The 27479-nt window shown below is 43.6% G+C and overlaps 6 protein-coding genes across 13 annotated transcripts; 2 read left to right on the top strand and 4 right to left on the bottom strand.

Moving 5' to 3' along the window:
* Window positions 1-248: 248 nt before the first annotated feature.
* LOC108143705 (golgin subfamily A member 2) lies at window positions 249-3170 on the top strand. Its single transcript, XM_017268237.2, has 4 exons — window positions 249-440; window positions 542-1537; window positions 1601-2113; window positions 2169-3170. The coding sequence occupies exons 1-4, from the start codon at window positions 384-386 to the stop codon at window positions 2970-2972; spliced, it is 2370 nt and encodes a 789-aa protein (XP_017123726.1). The 5' UTR covers window positions 249-383; the 3' UTR covers window positions 2973-3170.
* Window positions 3161-4830, bottom strand: LOC108143707 (shugoshin). Its single transcript, XM_017268238.2, has 2 exons — window positions 4286-4830; window positions 3161-4223 (listed from the first exon to the last, which is right to left on the bottom strand). The coding sequence occupies exons 1-2, from the start codon at window positions 4754-4756 to the stop codon at window positions 3426-3428; spliced, it is 1269 nt and encodes a 422-aa protein (XP_017123727.1). The 5' UTR covers window positions 4757-4830; the 3' UTR covers window positions 3161-3425.
* Window positions 4831-5210: 380 nt separating this feature from the next.
* On the top strand, window positions 5211-23951 carry LOC108143681 (WAS/WASL-interacting protein family member 1). 8 transcript variants are annotated; one of them, XM_017268195.2, is made up of 10 exons: window positions 5211-5334; window positions 5518-5852; window positions 15586-15979; window positions 16054-16337; window positions 17116-17303; window positions 17752-18132; window positions 18351-18505; window positions 19657-20099; window positions 20969-21296; window positions 22729-23951. In XM_017268195.2, exons 3-10 carry the CDS (start codon window positions 15586-15588, stop codon window positions 23046-23048), a joined length of 2493 nt encoding a protein of 830 aa, XP_017123684.1. In that variant the 5' UTR covers window positions 5211-5334; window positions 5518-5852; the 3' UTR covers window positions 23049-23951. The 8 variants fall into 8 exon arrangements, with proteins under 8 accessions (XP_017123684.1, XP_017123683.1, XP_017123685.1 ...); XM_017268199.2 differs by lacking the exons at window positions 5211-5334; window positions 5518-5852 and adding exons at window positions 15358-15402; window positions 20750-20893; XM_017268194.2 differs by having other exon boundaries at window positions 5212-5852.
* LOC108143685 (ficolin-2) lies at window positions 11902-13357 on the bottom strand. Its single transcript, XM_017268202.2, has 4 exons — window positions 12913-13357; window positions 12788-12858; window positions 12212-12719; window positions 11902-12160 (listed from the first exon to the last, which is right to left on the bottom strand). The coding sequence occupies exons 1-4, from the start codon at window positions 13023-13025 to the stop codon at window positions 11977-11979; spliced, it is 876 nt and encodes a 291-aa protein (XP_017123691.1). The 5' UTR covers window positions 13026-13357; the 3' UTR covers window positions 11902-11976.
* On the bottom strand, window positions 13390-14487 carry LOC108143683 (ficolin-1). Its single transcript, XM_017268201.2, has 4 exons — window positions 14400-14487; window positions 14273-14334; window positions 13644-14219; window positions 13390-13576 (listed from the first exon to the last, which is right to left on the bottom strand). The coding sequence occupies exons 1-4, from the start codon at window positions 14469-14471 to the stop codon at window positions 13417-13419; spliced, it is 870 nt and encodes a 289-aa protein (XP_017123690.1). The 5' UTR covers window positions 14472-14487; the 3' UTR covers window positions 13390-13416.
* Window positions 23952-23961: 10 nt separating the features above from the next.
* LOC108143682 lies at window positions 23962-27479 on the bottom strand. Its single transcript, XM_017268200.2, has 6 exons — window positions 27280-27479; window positions 26722-27221; window positions 25210-25923; window positions 24976-25139; window positions 24391-24913; window positions 23962-24319 (listed from the first exon to the last, which is right to left on the bottom strand). Exons 1-6 carry the CDS (start codon window positions 27407-27409, stop codon window positions 24176-24178), a joined length of 2175 nt encoding a protein of 724 aa, XP_017123689.1. The 5' UTR covers window positions 27410-27479; the 3' UTR covers window positions 23962-24175.

Genomic DNA, 27479 nt, shown 5'->3' with positions numbered 1-27479 from the left:
CATATGAACATTCTTTATTATAATATCAAATAGTTCGTCTTTTTTTGCATTTCAGAGATTCAATTTATTTTTATATGTTCTAACTAGCTTAATTAAAACTAGCTATAATTGATGTAATGCAGTCTAGAAATGTAAAGCAATCATGTTCAAAACTAGCTATAATTGTCTAGAAAAAAAAAGCTGGGCTTTCTCCTCTACCGCCAAGTGTGACCGTGCACGCAGTATATTGGCACTTGTCGCCTGCAGCCACACTTTTCCCCAGACCTGTTATCAACATTCGGAATTTATCACTTTTGCCTTGTATTATTTAAATTTTTGGGCTCGCCTTTTGAATCCAGGTGACTCCAGGCATCGCAAAGGTGCCGCCACTGAACCCAAAGGACATGCCCGATGACACGCAGGATGCCAAGGCGCAGAAGTTGGCCGCGGCGAGGAAAAAGGTGCGAGAACCAGTGCCACACGCATTTGTTTTGCTCTTGTGACGTGGACACATATTGGCCCACTAATATTGATTTTGTTTAACACGCTTATGTGGACACAGCTGAAGGAGTACCAGCAGCGGGCCAGCAACAACAATAGCCAGCAGGGAGCGGAGGAGCCGGTGGCCTCCACCACGCAATCGCCCTCGTCCACAGTTAGCATAGCCAGCAACCTGTCCGAGCGCTCCGACAGCGAGCTAAATGTAAACGGAGGGGGAGCCGTTGCTCCTTTGCAGCAGGAACAGTTCGTCCTGCCCACAGCCGCCTCCTATTTCACCCAAAACGAGCCGGAACCTAATGGTGGACTAGCTGACACCTCGAATCTGCAGGCCATCCAGGTGATCATTGCGGAAAAGGCCCAGCTCAATGCCGAGCTCACAAAGGTTCGGTTGGCCTGCCGGGAACGCGAGCTGGAGCTGGAGGAGCTGCGCACCGTGAAAGACCAGAATCAGCTGCGACTGGAGCAACTGCAGCAGCACTACCAGGATCAGCAGACGACCGGCGAGGAGCAGCGGCAGAAGTTCGTCCATCTACAGGCTCAATTGCAGCAGGCGCAGGCACAAATCGACGATAACGTAGCACACCTCAACGAACTGACGGCTCACCTCAAGCAAAGAAGTTCACGTCAGGAGGAACTGCAGCAGGAGCTCTCCCAAAAATCCAACGAGCTGGAGATGGCCCAACTCAAACTGCGTCAGCTGTCTGACGAGTCTAGTGTCAGCACCGACAACCGAGTTGAGTCGCTGGTTCAGACCCAGTACATGTACGAGCAGCAGATCCGGGATCTCCAGGCCATGGTGGGCCAACTTACGCAGGACAAGGAGCAGGCAGCTGCCCAGTACCAGAATTATGTGCAGCATCAGAGCGGCGAAATCGCCAAGCTCAACGAACGGAATGCGGAACTGGCCGAGGAGTTAAACACTTTAAAGGAGCGGGAACGGCAGCTAGTGGAGCATGTGGGCTGCTTGGAGCGGGACATACAAAAAAACCTCAGCCTACAGGCCCAATTTAAAGAGGCCAACCAGGAGCAGTTACCCAAGGAGGGATCCAGCGATCAGGTAAACACTAAACCTGGTTAACCAGAAGAATTCCATTTTTAGCATTAACTTGTTCCCTGTTAGAATGGCTTAAAGGAAGAACTAGCTGCCTTGAAAGAGCGCATCGCCGACTTGGACTTTGAGCGCCACGAATTCCAGCTGAAGATCAAGTCGCAGGACGACCAGCTTCAAATCAAGGAGTCCGCTCTGGCTGAGTTGGAACAGCAGCTCGACCGCCTGCAGGCCGAGCAACCGGATCAGACAAAACTGCTGGCCACCATGGAGTCGGACAAGGTGGCCGCCTCGCGAGCACTAACGCAGAACATGGAAATGAAAAATCAACTAGACGAACTTCAACAACGATTTGTCCAACTGACGAACGACAAAGCCGAGCTGGTCATCCGTCTGGATGCAGAGGAGTTTGCCAACCGCGAGATCCGCCAGAATTACACCAACATGGAGCAGAAACTGCACGCCAATGAGGAGCGCTTTAAGTTCAAGGACGAGGAGATGATCCGTCTATCGCACGAAAACGTAGAACTTCAGCGTCAGCAGTTAATGATGCAGCAACAGCTAGATCGCCTGCAACACTATGAGGTGGGTATTATATTTCAGCTGCTCTAGGAAATAAAAATAACTATCATATTTTTAGGCCAAGGCTTATCATAGCCAAGAAGGAAAACAAAGGGAGGACGGTGGAGATGCCCCGGTAAATGAGTCTGATAATCCGACGGATCATGGACATCTTGGACACTCACACGTTCACCCACAGGACCATTCACACGATCACGCACATGAGCATCAACACGATCGCTCTCCAGAGCATTCCCACGATCATTGCAATGATCATCATGTTCACGATAATTGTCATGATCATGCCCACGATAATTCTCATGATCATGACCACGATCATGCGCAAGGTTATGCCCACAATCACGACCACGGACCAGCAGGCAAAACCCTTCCCACGGCTGAAGCAGTGGAACGCTTGCAATCGCGCTTCACCACGCTGATCAGCCAGGTTGCCGACTTGACGGAGGAGAAGCACAGCCTTGAGCACCTGGTACTGCAGCTGCAAAGCGAAACCGAAACCATTGGCGAGTACATTGCCCTTTACCAAACACAACGGCGCATGCTGAAGCAGCGCGAGTATGAAAAGGCCGCACAAATGCGACTTTTACAAGCGGAACGGGAGCAGCTGCGTGAAAAGATCGAGGCGCTAAACAAGCTGGTGGTCAGTTTGGGCGTGGAGCTGCCTCAAGATCCCGGCCAGTCACAGCAACAAGAAGCGACCGCTAATACCGAACAGCCAGCTAACGAGGGCGAGAACTCGCAGCAGATCATTAACAAAATACAGGACATTATCAGCGAGATCAAGGAGAACACGGAGCAGCCGACACACAACCACGCAGGCGATCATCTCAACTGCTGCCTGGGCAAGTTTGAGGTGGTCTAGAAGATCGGATGTCGCTTGCCCGCAAAGTGCAATTATCGCCTGCTTACGTAAAATCATTAACTTTTGCTACTGTATTTTAATGTATTTGTACTTTGGTCCCCCAGAGTCTTTTGTAAATGTTTCCAACGATGTGTCCGAATAAACCTAGTTTGCATCTAAGACGAATCTATACTTAGCCCAACAAAATGTATTACCAAACATTCAACACAAAAGTTGTTTTATTCACACTGAAAATTGTTCTTACAGGCAATCTTATAAAATCTTATTGGCATCTTTGGATGATGATAATGATTATGTTCCTTAAGGTACGATCCGACACATTACTTGAGTTGGCTAAAATTCAAAGGTTTTATTAACGTAAAAATGAGGATGGTCTGATGAGTTCAAAAATTGATTAATAATCATAAATAATATAATGGAATACAAAAAAAAGAGTAAAATGGGTAGTGTTATCTATTTTTTGACATTTCCATTTCGCAATTTGTTCCTAAGGCTGGGCTCCACCAAACTGGTGGGCCGGCAGCTGCGATTAGGCCGTCCGCTGGTGCTGAAAAATGTGCTGGACATTTCAGTTTGTTCCGATTTGGTATGTACCGTAGTTCTGTTTCGTGTTTTTTTAGAAGGCAGCTCCTCGATGCGAAAGGATTTAGGTGTGCTGGTGCTGCCGGCCACTTGGCAAATGCCATTGAACCGGCTTTGCCGCGGCGTGGATCCTATAAAATCTGGAGAGATCCCGGACGAGTGACTGGGCCTAGGAACAGCTAGTCTTGCAAGCTGTATACTCGGCTCCTGCACCGAGTCCTCTTCATTTTCGGAAACGGTATTCCTGGATTTTGCCAGCTGCAGACTCTGCTCCTGCACGGAATCCTCTTCATTCCCGGGAATGTTTAGCCTGAATTTTACCGTCTCTTTCCGCTTACTTAATGTCACCGCTTCCAGCACATTGGTGTCAATTTCCCGGAGAGCTCGCCCACAGGGAGTGGCGGGGGTGTTCCCTTTGGGCGGAGTACCTTCTATGGTAGTGTCACAATAGATGGCTTCACTGGATGAGGAAGCTTCCGATGTGTCATCGTCGCTGGCGCATTCCTCTATGATGCTGAAAAGACGATCGTTCTGCTGGCTGCCGTCAGTCTCTGTCTCCTGATTCTTGTCACATTGCTTGTGCACTGGGCTTTCTACATAGCTGGAATCTTCGCCAGATTCGTCTTCGTCGAACATAAGTTCCGTTGGCTTTCGAGGCTCAAGTTTATACTGTATGCAAAACAAATATACAAGCGTTAGCTAAGGAATTTTACAATTATATGCCGAGTTACCTTGTTGTTGGTACAGTTTTCTGGTGCCTTGGTGGCCTCCACTTCAGCATGCACAGTTGCAGAGGAACGGCGACTGGTAGGCGAAATTGTACTGTCCATCGAATTGGTTCTCGTGGGCGAAATGGTTCTGGTGGTGCGGGCCAAACTGATGGTCTGTCGCATATCTCTGCAGATCTCCTTGGAGCTGCGACGCTGGCCACTTGGTCTGATCGGCACATCTGGCGGCTCCTGCCGCTCAGCTAGGCAGTCGTTCTCCACATTTAGGCGCTGCATGAGGTCCCTCACGATGCTGATGTTACGAATCCGCTGGCGATCGTTCTGCAAGACGTGTTCTTCCCGCAGATCCATGTTCTCGCGCTCCAGCGCCACCATTCGCTTCCTGTACTCGCCTATCTCCAGGCGCTGCTTCTGCACCTGCTCCATCAGTTCCGCGTTTAAAAGCTTGTACTGCTGCTCTATTTTGGTCCCCATTTTATCGTTTATCCCATTTACGAAATCCAGACAGACGCCAAAGGCGAAGCTTGTTTTGAATTTTATTTTAGAGTGACCGTGGTTGGGGTTGTAAAATATACCATTGTTTTGGAATATCTGGCAGCATCAAGAGCAAAACAAATCAACTTGTTTCCACATACTCGATCCAAAATAGTTCTTGTTAAATTGCCAAACAGATGACCATCAAAACTTGACTTGTTTTCAGTTTTAAAACTAAATAAAATTTCTATTTGCATTGTTGTTTGTTAATTAGTGCTATTGAATTGCTGAAATTTTCTGGAGATTAGATTTTTATGGAACCGTCGCTTAAGAAATACCACATGTATACCTCTAGTGTACTGTAAATATACGTGAATAGTGGAATCCGGGTATTAAATGGTATTTTTTGAAGAAGAAAGTTTGCTTTGGTATATTTTTGCTGGTCGAATTCACAAAGTCATCGGTCACACTGGCAGCCAGCAGCACAATAAATTTTTTGTTTTCTCAACCGATTGCGACGAAAATCCCGATATCCAGAGCAGATAAACGATGCTGCAGCGCTAGGCCGTTAAATCGAAGTAAATTGACGTTTCGGGAAATGTTGGATACCTTAAGGACCCCGAGAATCACACGAAATCAAAAGGCTGCTCACCTGCCAGTGTGTGCGTGTGTACATGAGTGAGAGTGTGCCGTCGCAGTGTGCGTGTGTTTGTGTAAAAATGAAAATCAGTCAAATTTGTTTGTCGTTCTACGTCTTTTAGGCATTTAGGCGACCAGCCAGACTTTTACACATTTCTACAAATATTCCAAAACTGGGAGGGATTATTCTGGGGCACATAACACGCCACGCACCACATACAACACCTGCCCACATAAGAACGATCCAACCAGGCAACCAGCCCGCGGAATATAAAATTCATTTGGATTCGCAAGGCATTTGGAACCGCCTGCTATGCTGTTTCATCTTCGCTCCTTTGTTCGCCAGAAAACAACGACAAACACCTGCTGAAAACTGTAGATCGCTAACAACCCAGAGATCCGAGAACTTCATTCACAGAAGCAAAAGCCCCAGTCGAAAACAGAAACCCGCTTCAAGGTGAGTCTGTTTGTAAATCCAACCCGTTTGTTTCTGTACTCACTCCGCTGATTAAGTGCATCCGAACCCCCGAGTAGTGAAAACTTATCGGATGGGCTTATCAAACCTACCTATGTATTCGCATGGCGCCTACATATTTGGTAATTTATGGAACACTCAGTGTCCACTTCGGTGCCTCTTCCATAGACCTGGCCTGGCCATTTTCGCCATCATGTGTGTGCCCAATGATTGTGTGTATGTAAAATTGCATTTGCCAAGATACGGTTATATCTTATGGAGTATGTAGAAGTACACAAAAACTTTTGCAGATACTACTAACTTCAAATATAATACTTAGTTTTTTAAATAACCCCATGCACAAGAACTCGACTATTCATTGTCTGATTAGATTCCAAGTAATTTTGAAGGCAATCTAAATTATGTTCATATGGAGATAAAACTATTGTTATTGTTATTATGTATTAACTTTTTGAATGTGAGCTCTTACTATTTATGACTTATTGAAAAAATATTAAAGTATTAGCACATAATAATAATTTATTGATTTTTTGTAAGAATTTAATCTTTGACAATACTTTGAAGTAAACATGTATTAACATGTATTTTTCCCTGTGTATGAGAACACGAAAAGCAATATTCCACCGTCTATCGGCTGAAAAGGGTGCAATAAACTCGGTCCGCTTTGATTTTTTCTTCTTGTTCCAACAGCGAATGCACTTCGTTTTGGTTTGCTGTCGCTTTGTCTTAATCACATTAAGCAAAACGCCTGGCACGCGACGCTTGACGAAAGCAAGTGCAACAACGCCACCAAATAGCCATAGCAAACACGACCTCCCATGCCACCCCATCACTGACCTACAAAGAGTGCATTGCTCGGCCGTCGAAAAAAAAACTATATTCTCTGGCTAGGGGTTGATTTACTTGCATAGGCAATGCCACAGATGCGAGTGCGAATTGTGACGGTTGAAGTTTGACGGTATGTCATAATCTGAGTGCTTACTAAAGCTATTTGAAAACATTGCCATAATCACACATGTTTATCGTCTGACTAACAAGCAAATACTTAAATACATGTGTTGGTTGTGAATACTGTTTAAAAGTACAAATTTGTACTGTACCTTAGGAGCAAGAGTGTGCAGCCATCCCCCAAGTGTGAAAGAACTTGCAACTCCTTTCCGTAATTTTATGCATTGCAGGGCAAAAGGGCGCCCTCGGTCGCCCGGGTTCAATGTCATTGGCGTGAGGTAGGCCAGGGCAGCCGTCACTGGGGCCCTATCCCGTCCAGGAGTCTGCCTGCCTGCCGGTCTATTGTCGAGCCCATTATCCATCCCCCACTGCAAGTGCACACAGAAATATCGAGTGCTGCTGCTGCTGCTGCTGCTGCTGCAGTGACACACGCAAAGATCAGAGGGTGTGCTGGCGGAGGAGAGCGGAGGAGAGCGGGCACTTGTCGTCGGCCTTGTGTGCGGCCATTTGTCAGTTGAATTCGTTGTCATGCATTTTTCGAGCACTGCATCACACGAGGCCTGATTGGCACGTAGCGGAGTGGCGGCCGTTACTTGCTGCCTACATTTCTCTGATTTATGCTGCACTTCCTTGTGCAACCTGGAACTGAATCATAAAACTACAGTGGGCCCTCCAGCGACCGCTGTCTGACTTCAGTTTTGAGCCCCATGCCGAGGGTCTCTCGTTTCCCCGGTGTGGATGACTCATAGTATGTGTTTGGTTTTGTTTACATCACTTTAGCAGTTACACTGCAAACAAATTACACTATCTGTAGCAATCTCTATGGCAATAAAATTGAGTTTTTTTTTCCTTACGAAATGATTAAGAGAAAAAAGGTAGCCATTAAAAAGAATATATCAAAATGTGTCAAACTAACTTATGACTATTCGCGCCCATAAAAAAAATCATTTTTTAATTGTTAGGTGTTTAAAGTGGATAGCTGTATCCAGAAGTCTTGGAAGATTGTTAAATTTTATAGTTTATATTAATATAGGAGTAAAAAAAATTGTTTAAGCATACAGAAAGAACAAAAAAGGATTTGATTATGTGCGTGTTCTTTTATCAGGACTAGTATTTACACCTCATTGTGTTTTTTTTTCACACTTTTGTTTAGAAAACTGTGCTATGTGCTGTGTATGCAAAATACCGAACCCAACACCGTTGTTGTCATTGAGTTAATCGTTGTTGTCTCCGCTGATGTTGTTGTCTCGTCTCCGGCTCTTATTATGTGTTTGCGTTAGTTATTTAAGCATTGTGCGACGACGCTGAAAACCGCATTTAAATAAACCCTGCGAACGCCAAACAACAGCAGGAATATCAACTGCAACAGCAAGTGCAACAATGCAATATTTATCTGGTGTTGTGTGTTGGTGCTGACGGTAAGTGAATATGTGCCTTGCATCACACACTCTTAGTAACCGATGAGGTAGCCGATGGGCGATGTGGCGGGGCACAAGCAGAAGCTTCAATTACAAAATGCAAATGCAAATGCAAAATGATGCATGGTGAAACGCTTAGATCAGAAGTAATTCAAAACGCAGTGCTTAGGCTGATTGAAGGCAACGCGATGTGATGTATTCATTTATCATATATGGGATATATACTCAACTGGAGCGATACAAGGTTGCAGTAAGGTTGGGCTAATCGAGGAGCATATGTGTATGGAGTTAACAACTTGTCTAGAAGCAAACAGATGTCAAGCTACCGAAGTATTTCAATCACTTTTTAAATGTTCTTTATTCAATTCTCTCAAATTATGACTAATATAATTAGAAACCAGTTTTAGCTCGTAGGTTTGAGCTTAAACATTCATGAGTCATTTACGGGATCTGAAGAATGAATAAAGAAAATTGCATTTATTAGACCTTTGACCTTTGTGTAGCATATTTAAAATCTGCCGCACAAAATCTTTTTGTGTACCTCCTGAATTAGATTCACCTCAATTACGCTCACCGCAAAATGTTTTTACGTCAGCGGGCCTCTAGTATAAACGGTCATTCACAAAAAATTATATACAAAATCGTCGTGGATGGGCTATAAAAACATTGGCATAAGAAATGGTTGCGAGTCGTGTTGTCTTCTGCATTTGTTGCTGCGAGTTATTTGCACGGCGGTCACATACTATTATCGTACCGCTTGGCTTTTGGAATTTCAATGATGCGGCGACCAGCTTCCCCTCCCTTTGAATTCATCAAAAGCAACAGCTGGCACGACTTGCAATTGAAATGTAAATGCTAATTGTTAGTCCAACGGTTTTGGCTTTGTGTAATTGGAACTTGGCCACAGCTAAACGACAAAAATAAATTAAAGAAATTGAAAGCAAAAGTCTCTGCACTTGTGTGGCCAATTAATTTATCAGATTGTGTGTGTATGTAAACTGGTTTTTGCCTTAAGAACCATGTATGTAGAACCTCAATGAGTCACAGGGCAATTTACATTTACATCTCAACCTCCAACTGATTCAAAGTCTGACACATCTTGGTCTGTTTCAAGTAGATTTTAGGTTCCTTTTAAATATTACATGATAATTCAGGATTGGTTAAAATAATCCAAAGCTTGCCAAATCACAAATCCAGAACATCTTATTCCGAAACCAATCTTAGAACCTTAACAGCAATGAAACATTTGCGTAAATTTCCAAGTAAACAAAACGATGAGCTAAACGAAAGACAAGTGAGTCAAAGAAAACACAGTCAAGAAAAACCTCAGAAAAATTACCATCATTAAGAGAACTGGGGAGCTGACTAAACTGTCGCAGCAGAAATCCGACTGGGGGACACTTTGTGGCCTGACTTATACAACTTGCGCCATCTCTTGCGGTTACTGGGTGTTTGGGTGTTTGGGTATCGGGTATTGTCTTACGGAGCGTTTCCAATGGGCGTGCTGAGCAGTTAACACCCAATATTTGACTTACATAATGGCCGGCACTGGAAATGAGTTTTGACAGTCGAGCAATTTGTTGCTAGCGTGCCCGGAATATGAGTGCAAATGGAATGGGCAGGAGGTTTGATTTCCGCGCTTTGATTCAATTTGATTCGATGTCGTCCCATCCCTCGATGTCGTCGCAACACGCCCTTGTTTATATGTGCATTTGGGGCAATTAACCTGATGACAGTTTATTGGGGCAATCCGAAAGCGTTCTTCCGGACTCTGGGGAGAGGTGGTCAAAGTGGCGACACACCTCAGAAACGTTAATTGAATGTAACCCGAGGATAAGAGCAGGAGCTAAAAACAGGACCATAAGATAAGCCAAATTGTAGGAAAGCCAATATGGAATCGGCCAACAGAGTGACTCATTTCCCATATCGGGAAAGAAATTGCTGAAGACCGCCGATTTCAATTAATCGATTTGCTGTCGTTGAACTTCCATATCAATAGAGGTTTATAAGTAAGGAATATACATTTAAGTATATTGGGAATTAATTGGGTGCGTGGCACAGTCATAAAACTGCCCAAAGCTGATAATCCAAATCCTAAGAATGGTACCAAGATCGAGTTTAATGGGAAACAAAATGATTCAGGTCCGGCTTTTATCTGCTTCGAATTTCTCTGGAGATAGTTTTTCCATGATACAATAGTTCAATTGGGCTTGGGGGTATTTAACTTTATAAAACACCGCTTAACTTATCAGTTTTATAGTTATGGAACTCAGTCTGCTCTGTAATCGACCCATCAAATTTGTTTTCAAACAAAATTCTTTTATTTTTTTGCCAAACCGTAGTGTCTGATAAGATATAGCCACTTTATAAATACCTCGGGTCTTATGCTTTAAATTTCCAACGAACTCGTTAGCTTATGAATCATTATTGAAAGCTAATATTTGACAGTTTGGGGATTTTTTTATAGATTAACCATTGCAAATAAAAAATATGAATATGTCAATATTTAAATCAAAAATTAGAATGAGTAAAAGGAAGTCATTCTGTTTATCGAGCAACATAAAATTATATAAAACATTTGCAATTTTTTTAGATTAACTATTGCAAGTAAAAAATATAAAATAGAAAGAAGTCATTTAGTTTTTGAAGCAACAAAAAATTATCAAAACATTTTTTAGAAATTCTTTCAAAACTCATAAAATTTGATGGCCCACAAACTGAATTTTGATATTAGATTTATATACTATATAAAAGTAATATTTAGGGTCAATAATAAAAAAAATTCGAATATTTGAATTTTACTGGCTCATATTTTAAAATTAACTGAAAAACATATTCTCAACTATCGATCCTATTAAATCACATTACAAATTGTTTTACATATTTTTATTTCCGTGCAGCGGAGGCCAATTTCCCCTTCACAACAGCAGCTGCCCAAGCTGTTCAATTAAGCGACAATCCGTCTGGGTGAATCAAGCTGAATTGAGTGATTCATCCGCGGCGGAGGCCAGAGAAGGGAAATCGCAGTGGACAGCAATTAAGGAGCTGCCGGTTTCCAGCAGACCTGTCCCACTGTGCCACTTTAATGAGTCAAGACCGCCGGGCATTTCGCACGTTTTGCTGCCCGACAGGCTTTACGGTTTGGCCTTTCTTCTGCAGATCTTCTTCTGCAGATCTGCACATCTGCAGATTCTTCCCATCATCATCATCTGGGCTGATGACAAGTGCGGTCTGCAATTGTGGTTTCTCTTTGTCTGGGCTTCTGGGCTTTGTCTCCGTCTCCGTCGCTTGATTCCATAGCCGTCGCAATAGCCGTCACATGGAGCCAGCTGTGACGTCAGACGTGGCTAATTTTATTTTTATCAATGTGTTCACTGTTGAGCCCCCCCGATATCTCTCTTCCTCAGAGTTTTACTAGCGACTCTCCCTGGGTCTTTGGTTTCTCTGTTTGAATTTATCGCTGGGGCATCGCATGCGCGGCCGTTGGAGCTCCTCAGTTGGAATTCAACTTGCGAACTGAGCGCAACGCGCGTTTCACTCAAAAACTTAATTATATATATATATAACACCAAAAAAAAAAAAACACTTTTGTTTACGTGCGTGTGTGAAAAAGCAGCGTTGAAAAAATCAACTAATAATACAACAAATAAATTAGCGGAAAACGGTTTTTATCAAAACGTAAATAAAGCCCCGAAATGTTGATAGTGTTTATCAAGAAATAAAACGATTTCGTGTGGAATTCAATGAGCGTTGAAGGCATTTTGCATGCGTTGCCTTTGTAGGTTGTTCGAACACTTGGGTCTGATCATCATTTGTGTGAATTTGTATCCGTAATCGTAGCCACGCCAGCTCATCCAGGTGATCCCGCGTCCCGAGAGCTTGGGCTCAAATCTGCCACCCTCCAAGTATTGACCATTAAGATTACTGAAAGGGAAAACAGATAAATATGCCAACAAAAAGTTCTATTTCACTTACCTCCTCTGACACTGGTCGTACCACCAGGCGCCCACGTACATCCTGGCACATCCGTGACCCAAGACATCGTGATCAAACGTGGAGAAGGGTTTGCCCTTGTGGTACTTCAAGGAGTCGCCAGCATCTCCTGAGTACTTACCCAAAACCGAAAGCGCATAGGACTCGGAAGCATTGCCAATGGCAAAATCATCGTAGAGGGCGTCGTGAATTTCCCCATCAAAATCCATCATATAGACATAGAGCTCGTAGGGTTCGGCAGCAGTAAGAAAATGTAGTTTCTCCAAGCCCAGAAAAAATTCTCCGTTGAGATCGCCAAATCCTTGGGTATACTCCTCCCAACTGCGGTAGAAGTTTTCATTTCCATCTTGACGACGCTGAATGACCGTCCATCCAGATCCCGCCAGTCGAGTGTCACAGGAAACCGAAAAGGGCTCCAGGCCAGGCACTTCAATGACATGGATGCCGTTTGTGTTAATTCCAGCAGCCAGACAGGAGGAGGGATTAACCACTGCTGGAATAGAGATAAAGATTGAATTAATAGTAGTCCAAAAACAGATGTAAATATCTCATTCTTGCCCTCATAATGTTCTTTCTGTGGTGCCAACTCAATGTAGCTCTGTTTTAGCTCTTCCAGCTGCGTTTTAAGACTGAAAAGAGGTATTTAAAAATCAAAAAGCATAAAACCAATTTGTAATGCCCACTTGGCAACAATTCCTTCAGCTTTGTTGAAGACAGTTTCCAAATTATTGCTTTGGCCATTGGAAAAGAAGCGATCACAGCTTAATAATAAAACGCAAAACATATAAAGCTTCATGATCTAGTCTCGTTCCTTGTTCCTACCAATCTACATTATAGAGATTTGTTAATGCTTCTCTGTAATAAATTTCTATAGTAGGTAAATATAGTTCGATTGCATTATCAATTGCATTGAAAAATCGTAGGTCAAGTTTGCCATAGCAGATAGAAAAACAGGAAATTGAGAAAACCAAACGATTTCATTGAACACTACAGTATATTTTGCGTTCCTGTTTGAGATTCCGATTAATGGTGCTTGGCAAAACTGTGATGATTCAATGACAACACATTTTGCATATTAATCAAGTACATAACAAATTGTTTTCACGTTGATCTTGAAGCCATTAAACCAAAGGGAGTAAACAGCAAACGAGTATAATATATTGTGGAAACGCCTTGTCAAGAGTCAGTCAATGGTGAATCACGGGTACATTTCGGCACTTGGGTCGTATCAACATTTGGGTGATTCTGTATCCATAGTTGTGGCCACGCCAAGAACGCCAGCACATGCCCCTGGCAAACAATTTCTCCTCGTATTTGCCACCGGGCATATACTGGCCATTAAGGTTGCTAAAATAATGAGGTAAACATTACCATTGTTTAGAAAGCTTTCATTAGAGTGTGCAAGTGGTCTCACCTATCCAGACAGGCATTGTACCACCATCCCCCGAGATAGTAGAACGCACAGTTCCTATTAAACTCACGATCGTTGTCCCTGTCGTAGGTGGAAAACTTCATTTTGCGATGCGATCGAAGGGAATCACCTGCAGTACCGGAATACTTTCCCAGTGCATTCATAGCGTAGTCATCCTCTTCGTTTCCAATCGCAAACTCATCGAACTTTGCGTGTTTTATTGTGTCATCAAAGTCCTCCAGATGGATATACAATTCGTGGGGCTCCAAAGCAGTCAAGGCACGAATCTTTTCGAGACCAAGAAAATACTCATCCATTAGATCTCCAAATCCACTCTTGTACTCCTTCCAATTACGAAAGAAACTAAGGTTTCCACTGAATCTTCTCTGGATCACAATCCATCCGGGACCAGCTAGTTTATTTTCACAGTACACTTGAAATGGACTCAAGCCCGGGACTTCCAGGGTATACAAACCATTTTCATAGACTCCTGAATTTAGACAGGAAGTGGGAAATACCTCCTTTGGGTTTGTATGTGAGCTGTCATTAGTTTGGGATTGCAAAAGTGCCTCCTTTAAACTGAGGAACACAAACAGTTTGCACTCAGTTTACTTTTTTTGTCCACAACTTACCTGGAAAGTACATTTTCTGACTGCTCATAAATAGCATCCAACTTTTCAACTATATTCAGCGTCTGTCAAGGGTTTGTTTTATTTAATTTTTGCAACAGTTTTCTTTCAATACCCTTTTTAAGCTTACCTCTGCATGACAAAATGTCATCAAATGGAATGTAATGGAAACAGAGAAACGAAACCAACCAGTGAACCTCATTTCGACAGCGAATTGATTGGAATATAGTGATTTGCAATTCGCTAAACATTTTAATGCACAATGGGGGAATAGGAATTGGCTTTGTTTACGTGCCGTTTCTTATCAGTAGCTGCCTTCCAAATCACTTGATTATGATTTCTTGATAATTATTTAGAGCTTTTAATTTCCATTCACTGAATTCTTTCTGCGAACTCAGTGCGATTTAGAAAGGTTGCTCGAAACTCAGCTGAAGAAATTTTAATTGAAGACAGTCAGTCGAAAAGGTGATCAAAACAAAGTGTGTATATACACACATATTTTAAGATCTGTTCGGATCACGTGGGATTGCCTGGTTTGGTTTCAGTGGGCTGTCCCAGTTCATTTAAAACTGTGCTGTTTTACGCGCCGTTTGAGCTTGAAATTTCTTATTTTGGTTTATACCTTTTCATAGGGGTATAATGAAATGAATAACTTACTCGCATTAGTTATGATAAATTAAACTATTTTTTATTTTGTTTATTACTTACTGTTTAAACTACTTGCTTAACCAAAGTTTATAGTTTAGGCTAATTAAATAAATAAAATCATAGAAAACCAAGACTCTTAATAAATACCGAAAACTAGAGAATTTCAGGCTTCGGTGCCTTCACATCTCTTGGTCTCTTTATCGAGGCGTCAATCTGAAGACAACAGAAAACATGACATAAATAATAAGTATAGAAATTGTATTATAAACACCCAGCATGTGTGTGTGCTACGGTGTGTGTGGGTGGTGACAGCGGACTTGGCTTTGGAAGTCGCTTGATGAACGCAGAAGTGTTAGCCAGTCTTAAGTCAAAGCTTCGCAGAGGCGGACGAAGAATTCGTGGACTTATCAGAGCTCAAAGATTCGTATTCGTATTCGTATAAACGCATATCAGAAATGCGATTGAAGCGAAGTTCCAAGCAAAAAGTACAATCATTAAATTCATGCTAATGAAGAAAGCATCTTAAATATGATACCCATTAATTCACTTATATTAAAGAAACATATCAAATTCCATATCTATTCTATGTGCTATTGCTGTTGAGAAATACTTTGTGATTCTGTGTTTTTAAACACCATTTAAATAATGTTTTGTCCTTTTCGTTTTAGATGGCCATACCGCCACCACCGGGACCACCGCCGCCGCCAGGACCTCCACCGCCTCCGGCGATGGGTGGTCTCAAATTGGGCGGCGGAGGAGGAGGAGGGGCAGACATGCGATCCGCCCTGCTCAGCTCGATCCAGAAGGGAACCAAGCTGAAGAAGACCACCACGGTGGACAAGAGTGGACCGGCGTTGTCTGGCAAGGTTTGTGGGGCAGATGGCGGCGGAGGAGTTGGCGCCAAGCGGACCCTTAACAACAACAACAACACCAGTACCAGCAACCACAACAATAGCGGCAGCGGCAACAGCAATGGCCTTGGCAATGGAACCCCCAAACTGGGAGGCCTGTTCGAAGGCCTCTCGCAAATGCCAAAGCTGAAGCCCGTGAACGGCATTCGCGGTACGTTTACTATATTTTTTTTTTATGCAAATAAACGTTGTTGCTCAACTGATTTCCGTTTTCCGCCCACGCAGCAGCACCATCCAGCGGTTTAGCAGCGGCGACGGCAACAACGACATCGAGGTCCACAACGAACTCGGCGGCCCAGCAGCGGAGCAACAGCCCGCCGGCCGCGGCGACCGCCTCGAATGCCAGCAGCGGACCCCTGGACTTCAACACGGAGCTCACCAAGCATTTAACGCTGAAGCGCCAGAAACAGCAGCAGAATCAGCCACAGCCGCCGGCAAGCAACACACATATCAACGCAACAGAAGCAAATCTGAGAACAAATCGGGGACCACCACCACAACCGCCGAAGGTGAGGGATGGACCCATGGCGAGATAGATGGTTGGGATCCCCTATAAATAGCCGTTTTGGGGGGAGTTGTTTAGCTGCTGATAGGGGTTTTTCTCACGAATGGAAAGCATATTAAATTCATAATTAGGATAGAGAAGAATATGATACTCAAACATAATTAATTCTGTAAAGTAAGAGAATTCGCAGGGAAAAGTCTGTATATGTCCATTTAAAATTCCACTTGTTTCAAGTAGGAGAATCGATGTAGTTCTATTCAAGGTTGTAGTCATTTTTAGTAAGAAATAGGTAATTTTAAAGTACAAAGTTGGGGTAAAGATATAATGGCCAAGAGGTTACACAAGTTTTAAGAAAATGTTGTATATTAACAGAATTTTCAGTAATTATCTAAACTTATAAGGTTTAAAATTTGTTGGCATATTTTTAAAAATAATTTCTTTCAGTGTTTATAATGTGTTGAGAGTATATAGCAGATATATCCCCTATAGAGATTTTATGTACCTTAGAGTCCCACAAATTGGCTAAACTGACGCTTAAATATGCTACCGGTTAACCTTTAAGAGACTTTTGAAAAAAATGCCGCTTACTTAAATACGAGTTAAAAAGGTTTCTGAACCTTTTATCAGCATAGCGCGTTTCTCATAAAAACAGATTAGTTTGAAAGACAAATTTGTTAAACTCCTGAAAGGTATTTACTATTGTGGAACAGAATGTGTCGCTCGCAATCCCATTGTCAACGCAGCTAATCCCAGCATTGTTCTTTATTTCTTTGCCATCGCAGCCAGCCAGCTCGAGTGATTCGATCTTGGAGCGCATGAACATCCCCCGCACAGCGCCGACGCCCCCCTTCGCCGCCAGTTCGAGTGTCAAAGCGGCATCGCCCACGCTCTCGGATAGCGGCAGCAGCGGGAGTGGAAGCGGTAGTGGGAGTGGAGGTGGAAGCGTCAAGAGCAAGGCGGCCAACCTGAAGTAAGTGTCATCTTCTGGCCACGAGCAGCGCAAATGATTGGTTTCTGGCTAGTGGGTCTCAAGTCTGCAGTTTTTTTGGAATATGATGTGATATTTCATTTGTATTATAAGCCATATTATACAGGGAATTCTTAAACATTCCTTTGGTTTTAAACAGTAATTTGGTACTTTCACATACATCAACTCATACACTTTTATTTTAGAATGCCAAAAGGTTTGGTTCATACAATTCCATTACACAAATTCCAATTAAACTGCAGAAAAAGACCCCTTAATCTAACACTGCCTGCCGTTTGGGATGGTTATATGTTTTGGTTTTTCATTTGTACAATATTCGTTAAAGTTTCTCTTGATTTTCTTCTTTATTTTCGGATTACTTTTGGACGGGACTTTGTGGTTATCCTCGCACACAAAACACACACACACATACACCGAATCCCACCCACAGTATCTCGTTAGGCAATAGTTTTGTAAATAGTTCAAAGACAACCACGAGTGCCTCGACCACGTCGCTGAACTCCAGTCAAACGTCATCGACGGGATCGCTGCGCAGTCTGGCGCCCAACAAGTCCACATTGTTCGGCGGCAGCGGTGGTTCTAGTTCCGGATCAGTTTCTGGTGGTGGTGGTTATGCAACCGTGCAGAAGTCCTCACCGCCCTCGACGGCCGACAGCACGCCATCGGTCACGCCCACACCGCCCATGAAGCCGGCCATCAGCTTTGGCAAACCCAATTTCGCCCCGAAGCCACCGGGTCTGAACCAACTGGCGCTGGCCAACGGACAGCAGCGGCCGGCGGTGACCAGGCACCACAGCATGAAGTCGCCCAGGTATACCGATACAGATACAGATTCAGCCATATCAGCTACAAGCTTCAGTAACCCATAATCCAGCACCGCTGCTCCCGCTCTTCTGCTTTCGTCAAACTCACTTTGGGGTTTGCCTTGCGCTTATGCTTTTCTTATTGCTTTTTGCTTTTTGCTCTGCAAATAAGCCATGATTGGTGATCAATATTAAAACCAACCGTTTACCGTTTACTCTTTCACAGATCACCGCCCGCTGCTGGCAGCCTCAACGGTCCCGTGTTCCCCACCCAGCAGCACTTGGGCACCCTGCGTGGCCCACTGCAGTTGCACAGCGGCGAGTCCGGCGGCCACAACACCAGCGCCGGCAGCATGCGATGTGCCCCCAACCCGCCAAAGTGTAAGAGTCCTATTCTTAACAATCACAGCTTAGAGAACTCAACTTTGACCATTACTTTGTTAAATTTAAATGAAATTGCTTCAAAGAGATTTGCCTTAATTTAGGTATTTAACAAAAATAATTCGTTAAGATTACAAAAGTCTTATACAACATATCATGTAAACGACTATTTAACCATTCCACTTGAATAAGCAGCCCCAGTTTCATTTTACTGATATTAAAATTAGAAAAATTTTAAATAGGTCAAGGAGGTTTCATTCAAAGATTGTTTTAACAAAAGATTTAACAAAAAATATTTTTTATAATTTAACTAACTTTTTTCTATTTATCTACTATCTATTTAAAAAAGGCACTGATATAATTAAAAAACAGAAAAGATGATATGAGCTTTTAAAAACAATTAAGAGCCCTGCAAAAATACACTTTGATGTGTGAATTTCAAGTCAAGCAAGTCAAGGAATGGAATTTATAGTGACATACGACTTTATAAGTGATTTCCAGTCACCCCATCATTTGGTCGTTTTAAAGTGAACCCTTTAATTTATCGATGATTATTTTTGAAGCAATTGATTTTTAGGGTCAAGGTCGAAAAACCTTCGATAGACCCTGTGTTTTCGAAAGTCATACATGCCTTTGATTACTTTACAAATTACTTTACAATCTGCTTCTGTGGACAAATGTAATTTTACTATATATATTTATACCTGATCAATAGTCAAGTCGTCTGCCTGTTTGAATGAAGTTCGAGGCCTCTTAAAGTATAACTTACCAATTATTTTTATGCCTACGCAGCGCAGGTTTATTTTAAAATCGTTAAATTCTGTCATGTCACTTTGAGACATGTTTTGAGGTCAGAGGGCGGACTATGTTATATACCGTCAAAATGAACTATTATTTTAAAAGTTTTGAGCATAATTGTAAATGTTTGCATAGTATTATAGCTAAAACTCGATTGGTTTTTGGTGGCTTATGTTATTTAGAATTGGTTAACTGAGTAGGAGTATCTATTAGTCTGAGGACTCGACAAAAAGCTTTCCTTTCCTTTTTTTCATGGTCAAATAACTTTTTTGTTAATTCGAGTCTTCTTATGCAGGGCCTTTTAACCTATATACGAAACCCCAAATAAGTTATTTTTAAATATTTATGTGCAGCTCGCCCATCGGTTAAACCCCCGCCACCGCCCACGCCGGCCCGCAGCTTCTCCAACAGCAACCTAAACAACATCGGCGGATCGGCGCCGTTCAGTGCGGTGAACACGACTCTCGTCCAGAGCTCGGCCATGACCACGCAGGCCCCGTCGCCGCCCATCACGCAGCCGCCCTCCTCCTCCAGCAGCAGCAGCAGCGTGGCCGCCCTCCGCGACCAGTTCCGCGGTGGCGCAGCCATGTCCAATGGGGCACCATCGCCACCACTTCCGCCGACGCCCGCGCCCGCCCCCACCTCCAGCTCATCCTCAGCCACCGCCAGTCCCAAGTCGCTGCTGCGCGACAATGTCAAACCAATTATCCTCAACGGAGGTCCTCTCAATCCGCCAGCGCCGCCACCGCATCGCAGCTGCCCACCTCCGCCGCCTCCACAGCGACAGTCGAGCAATGTGAGTAGCCACGGCCACGGCCACCATTCAAGCAATAACAATGGTCCACAACAACAGGTTGGCCCAAAGACCAGGGGTGAATTTAAATGGAGTTTTTGCTCAGAGCTAAGCAGAGAGTCAGGATGCCATGTTAATGAAATCAGGCGTAGAGTATAATGTTTAGATTTGGCTAAAAGTTGCTAGAACTCCTACTTGTTAGTTTTAACAATGTGTTAAGGAAAAGGTTAATACAAGTACACTGGAAAGTGAGTAAGACATACAGCCCATAAGTATTTTAGTGTCAAATGGGAATTAAATATGATATTGGAGGTAGTGGGTTTATAGGGTCAATCTGCGAACCTATCCTAAAGTTTGGCATCCAGCTTTGCGCAGTGCATGTGTTGATTGCTTTCTCCCCATCCACCCCATCTTAACGATTTTGATTGCGATTCTCCCTGCGCCTGCGCTCCACCTGGTTGTGAGCACTCCTGGCTGCGCACTAACCGTCCGTGTCAGTCCGAACGAGTGTTCCGTTTATAACTCACCTATTTTCGCGTTGAGCGGGGCGGATTGATTTTCCAAAATCGAGAGACGTTACCAAAACACAGGGCCCGTGCACACAACCCATTGCCTTGAGCGAATCCCGTGGCCCAGTGGCCCGCACTCATGAGCTCCTCCATCAGGACCAAGTGAGGCGCTGGATGTGCAAGACTCTGGGCTCGATAAGGCAGATAGTCCGTCTAGAACGCCAAGGGAAGCACGGAGGGCAGCCAGTCAAGGTTATCAGAATGCTGATGCTTAACAGCAAGCGCAACGTAACTACAGGCTATATGCTAGTCCCCCCCTCAAAACCAGTGAAATCAAACTTAAACTCTTATTGTCTTTTGCAGGGTGGCTCCGGATCGGGATCAGCGCCAGTGCCACCGCAGCGACACTCCTCCATTAGGCCCAACGCCCCATCGACGCCACCCACGCACATGGCCAACTCTTCGCATCAGTTTGGCAGCAGCTCGGGATTGTCGTCGGGATCCGGTTCAGGTTCGGGATCAGGATCGGGAGCAGCAGGAGCTGGAGCAGGGGCCAGCGTGGGTCGCCTGGTCAACGACTTGGAGACGAAGTTTGGCAAGCGATTCCACAACGTCACCGAGTTTCCCAAGCCGCCGCCGTTTCTAAGCATACACAAAGTGTATCCTAGTCGCACGTTTAAGGCCACCAACGGTATGTAGTGCAGTGTGTGAGCGAGTGTGTGTTTGTTCTGTGAGTGTTTTTTGAACTTAGTACATACTGATTTAGAAGCATATGTAACTGCGATTATTGTTATATGCACACACAACACCACACCACACACCACATGGAATGCTGTTATATAAGTAATTGTTTCTTAAGGCACACGCTCTGGCATTTTAGTTTCGAACTTGAACGATACATACAACGATTTTTATCTCTACATAATTATAGTTTAAAATGTGTATTACAACTATTATAGAATACTATTAATAATATTGTTTACAAGGGGAAGCCCAGCATACAATCCGATACAGCATACGCATATGTTAAAGCCCGCAGAGTTTAGGAATCTATTTGATTATTGTTGTTTATTTTACTGTTAGCAGAAGTGCGGAAGTAATTGTTTAAAACGTAGCGGGAGAATGTTATTTTGTATATTGCATAATACTAAAGTTGAATAGCTTTATCCAAACATTATATATTTTATACCATTTAATGTTATACTTTGTTAAACTTCAAAAGGGAAACGAAACGGAAGCTTTCCCCTTCGCGATATTACTACTAAGCACACACTCTATTATTACGCATAGTTTTTACGTTAACTAAACTTCTATAAACTTTATTTGTACGTGTATATGTAAACCGAAGCCGATCCATATTGCATTGTACTCCCCACACATTTCTCTTACATGTAGCGCATGCTTTTACTTGTACCCCGGCTATCATTTGATATATATATATTGTACCTATGAACATCTCTATATATACACACACATATTTTACCCGATGAATATTTAATTTTTAGTATGCGACAGGCACATTACGAGTAATTGTTTGTTTTAGTTTTGAAGTTATCTTTTGAAGAAACAATAAACCAAAATTCGTTTGGATAATATACATAAACTTGCTTCATTTTGTTTCATTTTGTGTTTCAATTTTTCTCCAATTTTTGGGCTGCCATGGAGGAAGATGTCTTCGTTTGGTTATTGGTTTGAATATCATTTGTCCGTTGAATAGTGGTCATCAGATTGGATTGATTAGAAGGCCATTACTTTCTATTTGTTACGAACTATGTACGACTTTTAAGTGAAAATCCTTACCAATCTTATTTTCAATGAAAACAGGACCTCTTCCTATTTAATTTTCTAAATTAATTTGATCTATACTCGTTTTGTTTTCCTTTCAGCTCGATGGGCTTTAGTTCTTTAAACATTTCTTACATTAGTGTGATTTCCACGACGCTTTTCTTTAGCATTTTGCACTACCAACCACTTGTACGTTTTCGCTAATTTCGCTTGTCTTTATCATTGCAGTTTTTGCTAACTTAGCTTAGCGCATTGTTCGATCTTCGCTATCCTCTATATCTATCCATATTTGTACATATCTCTCTCTCTCCCCGGCCCTTTGATTCTTCCGTAAACAGCGCCCGGAAACAGCAATGTGAACAACAACAACACCGCGGTGGCCAGCAACAATAATGCGACAACGAATCCCAATCCCAATCCTGGAGGTTCGGGAGGAGGAGCAGCTCCTCCAGTGCTGAAGCCGGCCTATGCACCACTGAAGAAGCACCGGGCTCCGGCACCACCGCCTCAAGCGGGCGTGGCAGCCGCAACGGTGTCCGTTATCCGGCAGTCGAGTTTCCTCTACGGCGGAGCAGCAGGTGGTTCCGGTGGCTCCTCTGGCCTACGACCACAATCCCAGCCGGCGGGTATCGGACCACGTAACTCCACCGTCTACTGATCCGAACGAGGCGGCTAATAAACACAGGCCAGTGTGTTTGATTTGTATATAAGTGTGCAAGTGGAGAGTGTTGTGTTGCGTTGTGTGCGGGTGTGTTATGTGCCACAGGCAATTGTTCAAAAGTGCTTAGAATAAACCGAACATAATGGCACACTGAAAATGCGAAGGAAAAGCTTGTTGAAGTCAAAGGCAGGCTTAATCAATAAAAAAAAACCCCAAAATTCGTTAGCGTCTTCCCAGGCTGCAATTAAATAGTTAAAGCAGACAGTGAATTATAAACCCCAATCAAAAATTGTATATAGAACTAGCACCGAGTTAGTGAAATTATCAACAGCATCTATACCTTTTGTACGCGGGTGTAAATGATTGTATGATTAATTTTAGGGGCGCGCCTCTTTGCATAAATATCTTACTAGACTGAACATGTTAAAAAGCCCAACAGCAACAATTAATTAATGTAATTATATACGATATTTAGCATCGATTAATGTACGACTTAATCCCCTAGAGCAATACACACACACACACACAAGAGAAATATGTTAACAATGCATATTAATATTGAAGCACAACCGAGAGCATTTCAACAAAACTCGCTACATTCCATTTTTCGATTTCTCGATTTCTTGAGTTCAATTTGCAATACGAGAGTTCGTGTGATAATCTCCAGAATATTAGGGTATTTATCTGTCATCTGTGGTTCGGTAAACGTTTGTTAAACTCTTTTTTGGACGAGATGACTATTGGAAGTGGAATATAATACACACACATTAATATTATTGTTCTTATTATTAAATTCAATCATTGTTGTTGGACTTGGTGTCATTAGAAGTATTATTCAGCAATTGCATAACATTTTATTCCGAGTCAAAACCATTGCAGTTATAAATAAAATTACAAAGTCATTCAAAAATTGAGCAATTTTTGTGGTTTTTATTGGGTCAAACAAACTGGTAAGCGTTTCTACAAAGCTGTGCCTTGTATTTGAGTAAGTGTAAATGCTCACAAGCCATAACAATTTTAGCCTTATTCTTATTTCTAGTTTAAATGTAGAGTAAAGCCTTTTTTTGGTTACATTTGCTAACAAATCGCACTTGTTCGTATTTAAATACTAAATATGGCTGCTCTTAGGCCACCTCGTTCTTGGTTTTGAGACATTGCACTGCCTCCTGCAGAGCCTGATCCTCGCGTTTGCGTATTCGATCGCATTTCGGACAAGGCTGCTTGTCATTCAGGCACTCGGCATGGAAAACGGCTCCACAGGTCAGGCACTTAAAAAAAAAAAACGTTTAAAATCGTTAGAAACTGAAAACATCGATCTCTGGCAATGTATGTGTCTTACCCTAAAGGTGGTGCTAATGTGAAACGGATAGAGAACCCTGGGACTCTGACAGATCTCGCAGATGAATCCCTTGAGATGGCACAGTCTGCACTTCAGCACATGCGCTTCGCCCAGCTTGAATGCCTTCTGCAGCTGCTGGCACAGTACACCGCGCTGAATCAGCGCCAAATCTGCTATCGAGTACAGGTGGATGTGTTCGTACAGGTATTCCCTGCCCGAGAACTGATGCTGCAGCAGGTCTATGCTGCTCGGAGCACAGGTGTACAAATAGGCCCGTATGAAGTTCAGTCGGATACGCAGGGATTGCAATTCAGCCATGGCATCGGAGGCAAAGTAGATCCTGGGGTTCAGCAGCTGCATGTCCAGGAAGGGGTGTGAACGGAATTCGGCCAGAAAGGTGGCTGCCCGCTTGCTCACGCTGTACTTCCGGAAATCCCAGTTGTAGATGATGCGAGCGGGTATCAGTTGCATCTCCACATCCATGCAGCTGCTGCAGTAGTAACCGCCACTAAAGGCGCAAACTCTTAAGGGGAAATAGTTAGCTATAGTTGGTTGAGAATCGTGGGAATCTAGCTTTATGCTCACTGAAAGTTGGAGTAACCTATGCCCAGTGGGTGCTGACAGCTCTTGCACAGGAATCCCTGGGCATCCAGACCCGGCTCACGTGGTAGCTGGCACAATTGGGCCACCATTTGCTGCAGTTCCACCAGGTCAAATTCGGAGGTGAGCAGCTCGAACTCTGAGTTGGTCTAAGACGGGGAAAATACGTTGTTTTTTTTAAAGTAGTTTTGGTTAAGAAGTAGTTACTCTTGCACTCACATCCAGTGACTGCAGATCACTCAAGTCTTCCGAAACGGGCGGATCGCTCTCACGCTGCGGTTGGGCCACATTCGGGTTTGAAGCACTGGCCCGGAACTTCTCCCAGATCTCAGACCATCCGGCTCCACTCTCCCGGTTGCTCTCATGCTTTCGAAGCAGTGCATTGTAGCTGCACCTGTCCGTGTTGGGGGAACGCAGACTGACGGCGCTACTCACGCTCACAGATCGCTGGAAGAGCCTCGATCCCGATAGATCATCGCTGGGTGAGGTGGGTGTGTGTGCTGTGTCAAGGTCGCCAGACCACGAGGTCTGCATCAGATTGGACAGTGAGTTGCTGCCCTGGGGCAAAAGCAAAAGACTGGGTTTCTCGAGATCCAGTTCGGCGAAGGAGTGTTCCATTTGGCGCTTGGACTTTTCGCGGGTCCTCAGCTTGCTACCCGATGGAACGTCCGGCTCTACAGCTTGACTCGCTTCCGCTCCCGCTTCATCGGGTGTCTGCTCCTCGCTTATCACATCCATCTCGTCGAACTTCTGTATCAGCAGATCAAGGTTCTCGCGCTGGCTGAGATCGGGCACGCCGAAGTTGCCGCTCCGGCTGAAGGGGCTGTTGGAGATGGAGTCCGTGAACAGCTCGTTGGTCTGCAGGGGCTGGGGCGTGGGTATGGCTATGATATCGGAACCCAGGGAACTGGCCACGTCAACGCCGCTGCTTATCTGCAAGGGAAACACTTCATTTAATTGACTTCAAAAGGGAAAAAAGCTGGAGTTTCTCCTATAAGTAATCTTGTACTTGTTCTTATCTCAATATATTTTTAAAACGTGTTCGCGATAATATGGCATACCACATACTGTTCTTACTTCTACGTTTATAGAAGACTAGCATAACACATATTATGTGTTAGGTCAGTTTATAAAATTCCATTTAAAAATCTCTTGAAGAAAAAAATCTTATAACTTGAAAGCTCAATTAATATTTTCATAAAGCCCAGCTCATCCATAAAAATTAAAGTTTAAATTAAACACTTTTGTCATTCCCGACAAGCGGATGGGTATTTAGTTGATAATTCTCTTATTTACGAGTTAGCTAATAATATTAATAATATAATAATCTTAATATTAATTCATAAATTTGAATCTTAAAAGGTTTTTCCTATAAAAGATTCCAAATCAATGTAGGTAAAGCTTACTTTTAAAGACTAGTTTGACCTAAAAGACTAAACTATTCTAAAACTTAGGACTTGGTAGTTCACTATAGTCCCTTAAAGAATAATTCTAAGATAGGATATTCTATTCTGTACGGGCTAGGATTATTTATAAAAGGCCTTTGTGGGTTTTCCCAAAAAAGCATATTATATAAATTTGGATAAAACTTCTTTTAGAGGAATTATTTGACCACAAATATCTAAATATTCTAACACTTGGGCTCACTCCGAAAGAATACTATACAGACATGATACTGGGAGCATTAATTAAGGTATCTAAAGGGAAGTAGGATTAGAATGCCGAACCTACCGGACAGGATTTGAGTGCGGGCGTCCAGAGATCCGATAGTTGCAGCGAGTAGTCGGGCCAGTTGTTCAGCAGACTGGAGTTGACCGGCAGGTCGAACTGCACGTAGGCCTCCAGGCTCTCCATGATCTTGGCGGCCGTCTCCAGGCCGTCGGAGTCCCTGACCAGGGCGTTCCGCTTGTAGTACTGCGACAAGGCGGACCCGTTCTTCCGCATGTTGTTCAGGTAGGAGGAGAAGACGGACTCGTTGAGGGACTGGCGCACCCAGGCCCGGCACTGGCCAATCTCGGAGGTGATCTGACTGAGACCCTGCACCTGCTCGATCACCTGCTTGTGCATGAAGACCATGCAGGGCGACCAGAAGCTGGGGTCGGGCCTGCGCTCCACGTCGCCAGCGATGACATTGAAGGTGGCGGACAGGAATGAGTCCTTCAGGCCGTGCAGGAACAGGGCTTCCAGGGTGGAGCACAGCGCACTGGTCTGCTCGCACAGACCCAGGACCTCTGAGAGCAACAGACAATTAATGACCATCCATTTCCGGGGGAGTACCCACAAACTCACCCAAACTCTTCTGCTTCACCTCGAACTCGATCTCGCGGGCATTTTCGTTCAGTGTATTGATGAGCGCCTCCTTCACGACATTTTCACGCTTGGACGAAAAGTGGTTCAGGCTGCGGAACAGGGAGCTCATTTGGTTGTCGATCCTCAACTTTTGTTGTGGTTTTTCAAGGGCCAATGCAAATGAGTAAAAATTCTGCCCC

This window comes from Drosophila elegans, unplaced genomic scaffold, assembly GCF_018152505.1.
Source record: "Drosophila elegans isolate 14027-0461.03 unplaced genomic scaffold, ASM1815250v1 contig_758, whole genome shotgun sequence".
Classification (NCBI taxonomy): Eukaryota; Metazoa; Arthropoda; class Insecta; order Diptera; family Drosophilidae; genus Drosophila; species Drosophila elegans.
Note: the sequence above shows the minus strand (reverse complement) of the source record. Positions and strands in the feature narration are given on the sequence as shown.